The 13,866-nt window shown below is 39.4% G+C and overlaps 1 protein-coding gene across 1 annotated transcript in view; it reads left to right on the forward strand.

The window, feature by feature from the left end:
* PTPN14 (protein tyrosine phosphatase non-receptor type 14) overlaps nucleotides 1–13,866 on the forward strand; it is a 120,917-nt gene that overhangs the window by 69,631 nt on the left and 37,420 nt on the right. Inside the window, exons 5-7 of the mRNA XM_074817916.1 lie at nucleotides 7,898–7,995; nucleotides 10,135–10,202; nucleotides 13,065–13,135. Coding sequence (XP_074674017.1) covers nucleotides 7,898–7,995; nucleotides 10,135–10,202; nucleotides 13,065–13,135 — 237 coding nt within the window. The remainder of the gene's footprint in view (nucleotides 1–7,897; nucleotides 7,996–10,134; nucleotides 10,203–13,064; nucleotides 13,136–13,866) is intronic.

A 13,866-nucleotide genomic window follows, 5' to 3' on the forward strand; every position in this document is an offset into this window, starting at 1 on the left:
TGTTCTCCTTTTTCAGTCCTGTGTGTGAAAATGATGCTAACCCAGCATTGTTCTGTCTCATTATGAGGGGGAAAAGGAATGACACAAATGTTTCCATGTATATCATTTATTTTATTTTTAGTTTCAGTCATGTTTTCCATCTAGCTGCTGGAGGAAACTGGGATGTAGACACTCGGATGCCGCTTTTGAACAACCTCATTTCTCAGTTACCTGAAGCTAACCTTGACCTACCTTATAAGGTTGTTATGATCAAGGAGTTCCTACCCTGGAAACTGTTATGACTGTGTTTTTACTATTGGCATTGACAGTTTGAGCTTCTGAAGGAATTTCTTCCTGCATGTGTGACAAAGGCTCTTTTGTCTCCTTTTTTTTTTTTTTTTTTTTTTCTGGCAAGTCTGCTGATCTTTCTGAAGGTCTGTGACAGGGTGTGGTAGACTTGTTCTCCATAATACCCTTCCAAAAATATTACCCTTTCGTAGTGGAAGCACGGCCGTTGCTTTTTATATTCTACCACAAATCCCAGATAAATCGCTATTGTCTAGTACTGCGAAACATCAGACTTTTTCTGGGAGAGAAGCTGATGAAATTCCAGAGGAGCAAGCTGGAGATGTTCTGTTTATCAACACCATCTAAGTTTTTCACAATGGCAAAGACAAGGCCTTAGCACTGAGTGTTACTGACAATGACATCATCAATATATAAACCTTTTTTTTAAAGTACCTTTGGATTAAGATGTGCTGACTGAATCCTTGCATCTAAAATGTGTTTCAGCATGCTCGAGCCCAGAAATCATAACACCATCTTTGCCAATATACTGAATGTTGTATCTGAAAAGACCAGTCTTGTCTGCCTGCCTGCCTTTCCTGCCATATAAAATCCAGTCCTTGCAGTCAGTTTTGTCGCAGTATATTGAGTGACCCACATGAAATAAGTAGCATCCAGTAAGTAGTACTTTGGATTAAGACTTGGGAACAAAACCTATATCTCCCAAATCTGCCTTGGTTTCCTGCCCAAGTTTACACTAACTTCACCAGCCATGTGCCTCAGATACTCTATTTATAAAGTTAGACTAATAATCATTAATACTATTTAAAGCATTTTTTTCTCAGAAAAGCAACCAGTAAGAGTTAAGTAGTATTATGATTGTCCCAAATAGGTAATAAATAAATAAAAATAAGCTTTTGGTCATTATCAATTAGTTCCTTTGCCCATTGAATAGCAAAGTCATTGGCTCATCTAACTCAAAGGCTGAGAAAATATGAAATATCCTGTGTTTAAAATAAAAAATGGGTTTCTCTTTAAAACATAGCATATAGGTATCTGTGGAATCCTGTTGCTAAACAGTATCAAAGACAAGATCATGGCAGATTTTAAGGTGTGAGATTAACAATAGACACATCAATATCAAAGCTAATGCTTAAAATAATTTTTAGTAAATGATAAAAGGGCTCTGTTCTGGAGAAACTGCTTCCCCTGTGGGCAGATTATTGCATAAGTGTACACTGCAGTGTCTGTACTCAGAAGTGTGTTACCATACTAAGATAAACCCAAATGAGCTGAGTCGGACTGTTGTTGTGATTCAACGAGGCTTTTATTGTGTTCCTAATTTTAGAAGATCGTATTGTATTCTAATTGCAATTTTTTTTTTAAGTTGGAAAAGAGCTGAAGGTCTTGAGCTAAACCACTTGTGGGCCAATCTGTTTCTCCTTTGAGTCTTAAAGACTTCTTATTTTGGAGATGTGAAATGCTAAAGTTCTCTTTTCCTCCAAAGAAGTTAAACTGCATAGCTATGCAGTTATCCAATAGATAGGCTTGATGCCAAAAAGGCACCTAATGAGTTATAAAAAGTTAGTCATGCCAGTAATTGCATCATTAGAAACGATTTTAAAGGAATTGTACTTCTTGGGTAACTAATACATGTTTTGTAGTGCTTGTGTATTTTCAGATACATGGAAGGTAAATATTTATTGGTATTGAAACTGTAATATATTTTTTCATACTAGCTTGAAATTTCCAGAAAAACACACTGATTTAATTTTTAAGTGTTTCCTCCTGCACTAGAGATAAAGTGTATATTCCAAACCCTTCCTGTCTCTGATGTACAGAGAAGAAAAGTAAAACCAGGGGAAAATAACAAAAATCCAGACTGATCACAGTACAGCATTCAAACAGTATTAATCCTTATTATCTTGATCCTGTCACCTTTTTGTATAAACACATAGATCTATGCATGTGTATGAAATATATACTTAGATTGTAAATCCCTGGGGCAGTAAGTATTTTTTCTTCTGTTCTTGTTCATTTCCTAGCAGAGTTGGATGCTGCTTGATTACTAAGGCTACTGGGTCTGATGATAATATTGAGTAATTATTACTGAAGTATTTGCCTTGTGGTTCTTTGTGGAAGTCACTAGTAGGAAAATTGTGAAGATGCAGTGCACCAGTGTAATCACTCTGCAAAACTAACCCACATTCTTACTTTTGTCAAACATCCTTTAGTTTCTCTACAAAGATCTCCCTTCCAATATCGAACAGGCCAGGTTCTGTGTGGCTTGTGATACCTGAAACATTGGTTGTTGAAGAGAACAGAAATCAGCAAGATTGAATTTTTTTCTGCATATATATCAGATATAACAGTGGTGATAGAAGGGTACAATGAATTCAATGATACTATACAAACACCCATGTTCTTTTTTGAAGTGACAGGAGAACAAACATGAATCCTGATCTTGGGAGGTCTATGCAGAATTGTATGGGCAAATGGAGTTTCTCTACATTTACACAGCTGTAGCCGAGCTGAATTCTGGGTGTTGCAATTAAATTTTAAACCAGTACCCTTATCTCCTGCTTACTGAAACTATTTGTTTGTTTTTTTTCCTCTGATGTAGTATGGACAGCTAAAATGCAGATGTTGATTCTGGTGTTCAGATGTTGTCTCATAGTTGTCCCATTGCAACTTATTTACTTTATAGAAAGTGTGTTTTTGATGCAATAGATGCAAATATACTTTTAATGTTTTCTGTGTTGGCTAAATAGAGTTGTGGGAAATGATATCCTTATAATTATGGCTTTGTTCAGACTTGTTGTCCACTCCCATTCCCCTTGGAATTAGCTACAGGCTGGCAAACTGTAGTAGCCTTTATTATATTGAATACAGAATGGCTCTGCTAAAAATGTTTAACCCAAAATGAGCAACAAAGGTGAGAGATTTCAGTGCTCAGCCACTTGGCTATGGTGTTGTCTCTTCTGCCCTGGACTCCCCTAGTATGCCAGAATGGCTCTGTGATTAAAGCTTTGTAAGTCTTAATTTTGAATTTCTTGCCTTTTATTATTTGGGGGATCAGATTGCAGACTTCTCTTTTGTTCAGTTTCCATATGCTTTCTCAACTAAACCACCTAATAGGAGGCTTATGAAATGCATGTTTTTATCTGCTGTTCTGGAACAACTTTCCTCAGTGAATCTATAGCTGAATCATTTTTAAAATGTTTGATTTCCCTCAAATTATAGATCCACTTTTGTAATCCAAGTGAACAAAGAGCAGTCTCAGTTAGCATAGTGACATAATAACAGCATTTAACATAATTTCAGATGGAGGAGCCTCAAATACTTGACAGAATATGGGCCAATTTCTCTTCTCCATTGGCTGGGCAGAGAGCCTGACCACAGTTTTGCAGCATGGCTGAGCCATGGTTCTGTGGCTCGAAGAGCTATTAGAGCCTTCTAGCAGAGTTTCCTCCAGGGTGTGCTCCTCCCCTCCCTTGACAGTGGAATTAGCCACTCCAGTTTGTGCCTTGTGAAAAGAGATGTCCCAGTTTGGGCCTTATGTGGCCACAGTGAAAGGAGATGCCAGGGAACACCTTAGCGGGGTGACCCTTGTCACTGTCAGTCCAGGGGTAAAGATTAAGGTGGTACAGACCATATGTTTCTGCCTCAATCTTCTTCAGTTTGTCTTGGCACTTCCATTGAAAAAAGTGTCAGAGCCATAGCGGCTGATTGCTTTCCAGTGGGTTTGTCTGGGAAAGGTGACAACTTTCTCCATGAGGTTTTTCCTGATTGATACACTAGTTAATGTCAGAGAGCTAATTATATATGTCATTTAAAGTCTTACTGCATGTCAATCTACAATATATATAATAAATTCTAAACTTTTATTCTGCTGCAGTGTTAGTAAACACAGTGCTGTACCATAATATTGTAGATTATTCCTATTAAGATTTTTAAATGTGACCCATTTCTGACAGTCGGGGTGAAACACCTGTAAATGGGCATCTTTTTCTTAAAGTGGGTGCTGGCTGCTGTGGTAAAACAATTTTTCTAGAATATTGGCAACTAAAGTTGCAACCAAACCCCCATATCACTGTTTCTATTGAAAGTCTTGATTGTGGTATTTGATACTACAGTATCGATTGCACTGACATTATATTTTTGATGATGCTTACCTAAATAATCCTTTCTATGGTTTGTCTGTAGTTTTGTGGGCACTGTGGTTGAAATCATGGCTCCACTAAAGCTGGTGACACGCTTGACTTCTATAGAGCTCAGATGTCACTGTAAGTGGCATTCCTCAGGGGTCGGTGTTGGGACCAGCACTGTTTAACATCTTTGTTGGAGACATGGACAGTGGGATTGAGCGCACCCTCAGCAAATTTGCCAACAACACCAAGCTGTGTGGTGCGGTCGACAGGCTGGAGGGAAGGGATGTGCCATCCAGAGGGACCTGGACAGGCCGGAGAGGTGGGACCCTGCAAACCTCATGAAGGCCAAGTGCGAGGCCCTGCACATGGGTCAGGGCGATCCCATGCACAAATACAGGCTGGGCAATGAATGGATTGAGAGCAGCCCTGCAGAGAAGGACGTGGGGTATTGGTTGATGAGAAACTCAACATGACTCAGCAATGTGTGCTCGCAGCCCAGAAAGCCAACTGTATCCAGGGCTGCATCAAGAGAAGTGTGGCCAGCGGGGCGAGGGAGGGGATTCTCCCCCTCTGCTCTGGTGAGACCCCCCCTGCAGTGCTGTGTCCAGCTCTGGGGCCGCAACATGAGAAGGCCATAGACCTGCCTGAGAGGGTCCAGAGGAGGGACATGGGGATGATCAGGGGGCTGGAGCACCTCCCTTATGAGGACAGGCTGAGAGAGTTGGGGTTGTTCAACCTGGAGAAGAAAAGGCTCTGGGGAGAACTTTCAGTGGCCTTCCAGTACTTAAAGGGGGCCTACAGGAAAGATGGGGAGGGACTCTTGGGGGTGTAGTGATAGGATAAGGGGTAACAGTTTTAAACTGAAAGAGGGCAGATTTAGATTAAATGTAAGGAAGAAATTCTTTGCTGTGAGGGTGGTGGAACAGGTTGCCCAGAGAGCTTGTGGATGGCCTTTCCCTGGAAGCGTTCAAGGCCAGGTTGGACGGGGCTTTGAGCAACCTGATCTAGTGGAAGGTGTCCCTGCCCATGGCAGGGGGGTTGGGATTAGATGATATTTAAGGTCCCTTCCAACCCAAACCATTCTATGATTCCATTTTATGATAAGATTTTTACATTGTTTCGACCTTCATGTAACAGCTTAACTCTGTGTTTAACAGTGGCTCTAACTTTATGGCATGTGTGGATTTTATTTTTGTTCTGTTAGACTAGAATATGTAACTCATGCATGTATATGTAGCATTGACATAAATAGCCTGCTTTAGGATTACAGGTCTTGAAGACTAGATTCAGCAAACACTTGCTCACCTTCATACTTGATAAAGCAGCTTATGTCAAGCTTTTATGAAAGCATGCGTATTTTCAGAATTGGGATTTAGTCATTGCGAAGAAGTGGAAACAAGCTAATTTGTTTCCTGGACCGAGCAAGTATGAAACCTGGGACTGAAGCACAGGGCTCAAGCTGAGAAGCTGTATGCTTTTTACCCTGCCCCTTTCAATCAAATTTCAAAATCCCCTGAAGTTTTAATCTTCATTAGGCTGTGCAAAAGCCAGATCTAAACATTTTAAATGAGATTATGTTTTTCCTGTTTGAAAATGTTCTTCTGCTGTTGGTGGGGGGAGAGAGGGGAAGAGGAAGCCTAAAACCAGTAACCCAACAATTACCTTTTAAGCACACGTAAAAATTGCGAACTCTGAAGGGAACTTCTCAGAATATGTGCACAGGCCTTCCCTGAGAGGATTTCTCTGCCCTGCAGTGCTTGTAGCCTGTAAACACCCTGCTGCCTTGAGAGTATGGGTCTGGTCAGAGCATTGGTGCTGTCTAGTGGCAAGTTACTGCATCTCGCATCGCTCATGGAAGAGTTAACTGAAAAAAATGTAAAATGCTGCATTTGATTAATAGCCCTGAAATCATGGCTTGGGTTATGCTGGTTTCGAAGCACATGGGTATTTTCTAACGCCTCCACACAGAATTAAACGGTAACATTTGCGAGTATAGTTAAGGCAGTGCAGTCCCTGTAACATGGGTGATGTTACAGTGGTTCTCCTTTCCTGTTGGGACTGGGAAGGTGACTTACACTCTAAAACAAGACCAGAAGAGTTCTTTGCTATTCCCAAAGGTTCAAAGGTAAGGTCAGATGTGCTGTGCTGCTTGCAGCCGAGTCCAGTGAGTTTACTGCCCCCAGTCTTTCTCTTTGCTGTTTTCCTTGCAAAGGTTGCAGTCTGAGACTGGCTGGCATGCTTGCGTACCATTCTTTCTAACCCAGTTTATCTCAAGCAATTATTCTTTAAATCCATGCCATTTTAAGCAGATGCCTGTTGTGGTAGGGGAGTGAACAGGAGTGCAGCTGAAGGGAGCAGTAACCTCATAATCTGGTTCAGCTGCAGCCAGACTGACATGTCTCGTCATGGCCTAAGAAACCCCTTTGTTGGCTTTTGGGATTTCCTACCTCGGATCACCCGGGCACATCAGTTGCTATCAGCAGGTCTGGGGATTGGGTAAATGAGGCTGAGTGCACACATGGACTGTGGCTACACTGGTACAGTACCTCTGCCTTTGGGCTCAGACCTGATGAGGAGTTGCATGAGAAGGAATTCTCTTTCATCTCAGTTAGGACAGGTTACATATGTCTGCACCAAAAATTTAAGCTGATGGACATGAGATCACTGTATCACTGTAACTCAACTGCATAACAAAGCCATCTCCACTGGACTTTAACCTGATATGCTGGAGGGACAGGTACATATCCCTGCTGCATTGGCCAACTCCTGTGGGTCTGGTCCAGATCAGCGGATGGGAGGGATGCACAGATGAGGACAGTAACTTATTAAGCTTTTTGTGGAAAGCTTCTTGTTTGTCTTAATCTACTTTATTGCAAATGTAAGGTGAAATGTGTGAGTTCTGTTGCTGAGGTTAAAACTAACATAGTTTGTCTTGTGATTAGTTACTGCAGATCAGCAAGTGCATGATATTAGAAGCTGGTTTTGCTTGATTTGTGTGTCTAAGTCATCCTAACAGATGAGAGATGCCAATTAAAAAAACCTTTATATGGGCCATGTTAAAGTCATGTCAGTAGGCCAAAGTATATTGCTAAAATTGTTTCTTCTATCAAAATGGTGACACTGGAGCAAAAACAATAGAAGAAATATGAAACAGCTTCTTTTTGTATTGGTAATTGCACGGTCTTCAGTAACTTCTACAAAATTTATGGAGGAGGTAATCCTAGCAGATGTCCCTCTTCTGTGTGGTCTAGGGAACACAAATTAGAACTCTTTATTTTCCTTTTCATCCACCTGGAAGCATTCCACATGTAGGGATTGTATTGATTTGTTTTGGTAATGTGGAACTTCTGAAGCAGGTACAGACGACTGTTTTAACAGCCTGACCTGTTTGTGGTGAGTTTTTCTTGCTTTCAGCTGTCTTTTGTTCTATAGAAAATGTACAAACATATAGATGTTCTAATTTGTGCTCTTTTTGTTTGTAGATATCAGTATTACCTACAAGTGAAAAAAGATGTTCTTGATGGCCAATTACTTTCTTCATTGGAGCAGGGAATTCGACTAGCTGGTTTGGCAGTGCAAGGTAAGATGGTGTGACCTGGTAGCCCTTTTCCAATGTTGGCTTTTTTGGTTTGTTCTGTATGTTGACTGGGCACTAATTAAGGCCTTGTATGACTCCTACTCAAAACAGCTGGGCTCTCTATTGATTTAAAAGTGCATAGGTGGACTCCTGTTGATGAAACAGTCATACCCTCAGGGAGGGAATGATGGACCACATCAGAGTGTTCAGCTTTCCTATTTCTAAAATCCGTGTAAGTTAATCTGAACAAAACTCCACTTCTTCCAACCCCAACCACGGAGTACTTTGCAGTAATGAATTTGCTTCACGTTCTCTGGTTTGAAATGCAATTACATCAAAGAGCATAGCAGCAGCTTTAATTTTGTCTTTAATTAAAAACTCGTTTTGCTACATAGTGCTATCTGAAGTATGAAAGAACACATGACCATAATTATGTGAGTTATAAATTAAAAGTAAACTACTTCTTACAATGTGATTTTTATTCTGAGCCTCCTAAGGACATCAATAACAGTAGGATCATATAATGTATACGGGCGGAGGAAGAAGCCCTGTATTTGGAGAAGGTATGTTTCAGTCTATCCACGACTGACTGTGAGAACCTAAGGTAGAGTTTCAGCAATCATGCCTTGTGCATGTCCTCTGATGAGGGGGAAGGGTGAAATATATACATAAATAGCAAATGTGAAGATCTGATTCTTGAAAATTAAACGAGAGTAATGCTAATAGGATCTTTCTTGGGGCAGTAGAAATTCTGGTTTAGAATCTTATTTCTTGCTTAAAAGTTGAAGAAAACATGTTTCCTGTCAAATCTTGAAATAGAGCAAAACATATGTATAAGATTCCATACTGAATCTTGCAACTTAAGTAAATGAAGTTTTTCCAGTGTGAAATTCTGTATTCAGTTTCACATAATCATTTTTATTAGGAATTTTCTACATAATCTATTATATTTCAAAGACCATTGCATCAGCATGCTACACCTAATCTTGTTTGCTTTATTCCTGACCTTGTATTACTCCCTTTGGCCTTTGCATGTGATGCAACTGAAGATATTTGAAATATTTATTTCTTTTAAACTTACAGACTCTGTTTCATGTCCATTTTGATTTCTTTCTGTTTATGTTAAAACATAACTCTGAGGTGAAAACAAAATGAAACTGCATTTTTGGCATCCTGCAATATGTGAAGTTGTCTAGAAACTTTGAAAGAATGTTTAGATAATGTGATTTATGGTGGGGATTTCCAGCTTCTATAATATGAGAATCTTGTAGATGGCGTTTGATCCAGTTCAATTAATATAAAATAAAAACCTCCTGGCAAGATATTCTTTTGATATAAGCTGTTGTGTATTTAACAGATAGATAAATATAGGCTTTGTTTTATTTTTTTTCAGCATAATTTAGCCTTTAGGAAGCATTTTGAAAACTCCACAGTTTCAAGGACATTTAGACAAGAATCCTCAGCCCAACATATGAGTGAATGAGCATGGAGATGAGTGCCTCTCTTTAAGAGATGTGTAAAAAGTAGAAAAGCAAGTAGAAAGGTGTGGGCCAGTCAGTTAAACTGACACAGTGCCCGTACTGGTACATTGGCTGCAGAAGGATAAGACCTTTCCCCCCACCTCCCCCCGCCCTGGTTGCTGTTGACAATTTTTAATAGAATTGGCTAGTGGATTTTAACCTCCTAGGCTGTAAAATTAAGCATCTTTTGTACAATTGTGTAGAACTGTAGCAGAAGTAGGTTAAATTTTTTTTCCCTGATCAGGGTTGGAAACATCGCAGAAGCAAAAGTTTTCTTTTCAAGAGGCTGAGCAATGCCAGCCCTGTTAGACAGTGATATTAGTTCATGAAAGCTACAGAAAAAGAAACTCTTGCACTCCTGATGGTTAAGCATGGCAAATGGTCATAATATTAGGGATCAAAAGAGAGAGATTACTTGTTGGCTGTTATTTGATCTCTGGTAATAACATTATTATTTTCAGACCTCCATGTTAAAAGCTAAAGTACAAGCAGAAATCTTTGTGCTGGGTTGTGGCTTCAGAGAGAGCTCGCCCACTTGAAATTAAGTATCTGTGCAAAGGTTGAATGTGGTCTTAACATGTGTGGAAAGTGCTAAAATGAGTAATTGTGTTGTTTTTTCCAGCGGATTTTGGAGACTACGATCAGTTTGAATCTCATGACTTCCTCCGAGAATATGTCTTATTTCCCATGGTGAGTTCCTTATCCCCCTTTTTTTTGTGGTCTTTTATGAATAATTTCCCCATGCCTCAGAGATGGCTTTGTTGATAACAGACTAAAAGCACCAGCGCTGAACTATTAATAGGTGAAATAAACTTTGCTCTCCAAAACCTGCAATATACTTGATTGTATCTGAAGGAATATATGCTATGGAAATTTAGCCCTTTTTCAGTTCCTGTTAAGCTTCCACTAGAAACAGGTGTCAACAAAAGAAATGTACTACTTTAAATCAAAAAAGAATTTGCAGCTATTTAAAAAGGTGTGTATTAGCACTACTGCAGTATTAGTAACGTGGCATAACAAGGGGATATGAGGGCTGCTGATGTCGTACATATTGTGTCACAGGACAAATCATGCAGTCTTTCCTCAAGAGAATGTGAATTTCCATCAAGTGACTATCAGACAGAAGTGAAGCATGAATCAGGTCTTCTCAAAATGTTCTCCAGGGATTGTGCTATAAATTTGTTTTAAATTTACATTGGAAACTAGCAAATAACTTGAATGCTGAGGGGAGTGCTTTAGGTCACTAGTGATGTTAGAAACTGGTGACAAATGCAATGGTGACACTTGCAATCCATGACATTGAGCCTCTCTGGGTAGATGGATTAAAAAAAAGCCTGCTGAGGTTAAGGCTAGCTTTATCTTAGATGAACAAGTCCATCAGCATGAGTCTTGAGTGTAAGCTTCATCAAATGTAAAATATCACGGAATTCTTTCTAACTGGAAAAAATTTTGGAAGTGGGTTGGGGTTCCCATGCCCTGAGTGTAGCTGCCTAGAAGTTAAAGCATCTGGTTTCCCTCTGCAATTAGTGGAGCGGTAGAGGGAGAATGATTCATCTCAGTATAATTTGAAGGCTTGATAAAGGCACTTCCAGAAGCGTTTAATCCCATTTACCAGCACTCCTTGTACAGGAACAGCAGCAGATAGTCCATTCTCAAGTCCAGAGAAGTGACAGCTGCACAGTGTCTTGAAGTGAAAGTGCAATTTTGAGGTAGTAGACAGAGTTCAATACCACCTGAAAAAGAATGTCATCAGGAAGCAGGGGAATTAATGAATACATAGAGATCTGAATATGCCTTGTATAGCTAGAATGTGGCTTCAGTAAGAAGATGTTTCACTAAGAAACTTCTGTTAGCCTGACTAGCGGAGCAGGATTTCTTTGGTAGGCTGCCTTTATCTATTGATAAGTAATTGATGATCTTGTGTATGGTTGATGGCTTATGAAGTTGTGTACAATAGCCTAAGTAGGAAAGAACATGGCTGCAAATATTGACAGAGAAACATGTTGTCAAGCTGTCATGCTGTAAATTACTGAGCTTCTGCAAAGGTCTTTCAATATCCTGATATTTTTCTAACCAGAAAATCATCAGGGGAGGGTTTATGGCTCTAGATGAGCTTTCAGGTGGTTAATTTCTATGTGGTTCAGCAGCTTACTCTTTGGGCCCATCTCCTAGAATAAGAACTTCCATTTTTGAGTCAGCTGCTTACATGGTGTTGTGGTCAGCTGTCTTCTGTTTTGCATGTGCTTGCTTTGTGGTATCTTGCCTTTCATCCATGCTACTATTGCTGAATTTAACAAGATCAGCAAAGTGTCTGCTTCCTACAGTCTTCAGAAACCTTCTCTTAAATCAACTGTTTTTCTAGACATTTCTTTAAATAATTGTCTTTGCTCTTCTGGGGAGGAGTGGGTAACATAATAGTAAATATTTCACTGGAAGTTCAGTGACAGTTGCTAAGTGCTGCAGCTATAAACTAGTCCTGAAGCAAGTGGGAGGATTTGAGTGAATCTCGGCATAGAAAGAGCCTCCAACGAGAATGTAGCTATAAATTCATTAGTGAAATGAGCTGGTGGATGAGGGAGGGGCAGCTACATTTGTACTGTTTGATCTTGTGAGGCTACAATGTATGTCAAATGGCATTTCTTCAGCAGTGAAAAGAACAAAGTTATGTACACAGTACACCCCACAGGTGTGTGGCTGTGCATAGGCATGTACTATGCCATTTTTCATTAGCACGCTACCACTTTCACATTTTTTTGTGGCAGAAGCAAATATCAGAGGGAGGGCCCCATTGAGCAAGAAACAGGCAGTGTATTTAAGTATATTACATGCAGCCTTAAGGCTCTTTTAAATAAAATAAGAACTTTGAGGTTTTGCAAGAAAGTTTTTCAGCTTCCTTTTTTTTTTTTTTTTTTTTGCATTGAATTTATGAGCAGGCTTCCTTTTATTAAAACTATTTCAGAGTTGTTTCTACCACACATTATTAAATTTGCAAAAGATAAAAATTTCTGTTCAGAAATGTGTTGCAAGCACAAAGTATATTTTATTACATATTTGAAGAGGCAGCAAAACTTTCAATCCCTTTTAACATGGGGGAGTACCTGTAAGTTGCAGGACAGAAGATACCCATGACTTCATTTTTCATGGTCTATGCATTATTTTGGGTGGTTTTTAAAAGGTATATATTAATCTATAGATTAAAGTGTTTTTAAAGACTTATTTGGTCCTTATCCAGGAAAAGATCCCTTATCCATGCCTGTACTCTGTTCTCTATTTTGGAATAATAAGCACCTTACCCCTATTTTTAACAGTATCTTTTCACTCTCCACAGAAAATATGTAAAAAAGAAAATCAGATGCTCATGTTCTCCTTGCACATTTTCAGCATTCCATGCTCTGAATTTTCAGTGCAGTTAGTGATGTTATCTCTCTAACTACCTGGAAGACCATGAACAGGAAACAGTCCCAAAACATCTGCCGCCATGATTCGTGTCTTGTATTTTGTCCTTTCTCTCTTTGGATGACTAGTTTTCAATGCTACTTCATATTCTTACAGGATTGGACCCAGGATGAAGCTGTCTTGGAGGAGCTGACTCAAAAGGTTGCTCAGGAGCACCGAACTCACAGGTGAGCTTGACATATTAAGGTTCGGATTTTTTTTTTTTTTTTTGGTCATCATCCTCCTAGTACTTTCCTTCCTCCCCATGCTTTTCTGGCAAGGGTAAACTAGCCTATCTTCATGTTACTATTATGCTATGTCTCACTGGGTTTTTAATTAGCCTTTTACAAAAGATTATCTGCCTCTTGTGAACACAAAATGGCCAGAGAACTTAATCCCAAATAAATGAGCATTTGTACCATAAGATTTAATAAGCATGTGTAACAGTACTTGTGCTATGTTGTAGACTCCTTTCTCTTCTTGGTCTCATTTAAATCCTGATGATGAAAGACCCTGTGATTTGATCAAGGGTGGTCTGAGGGTCTGTCTGAGGGTTTTTTTCTCATTCGAGAGAGAGGGGGATACACATGCTCTCAATGTAGTGGAAATGAAAATAACAGGAGTTGAGTGTTAAGTCTTCTTGTGAAAAAGTTACAATATGGTGTTACTCGTTAAGGAGCCATGAGTGTATGTATTAGTGCCTCAGTACACATACCTTCTTTGTAAGCAGGCCTCTTTTGTGTTATCTAGGTGTTTTGTTCATGGAAGTATTAAAACCTCTAGAGTGCTGTTCTCAGAAAAATGGCAGTGCCTATACATCATTGGAAATAATCTTTTTTGTTATATTAGGAATTTGCATTTAAAGCTTTATTACATGAAATGCAATAGGAATATTATGTGAAGGGTGCAGCACTCCTTG

Source organism: Strix aluco, chromosome 3 (assembly GCF_031877795.1).
Source record: "Strix aluco isolate bStrAlu1 chromosome 3, bStrAlu1.hap1, whole genome shotgun sequence".
Classification (NCBI taxonomy): Eukaryota; Metazoa; Chordata; class Aves; order Strigiformes; family Strigidae; genus Strix; species Strix aluco.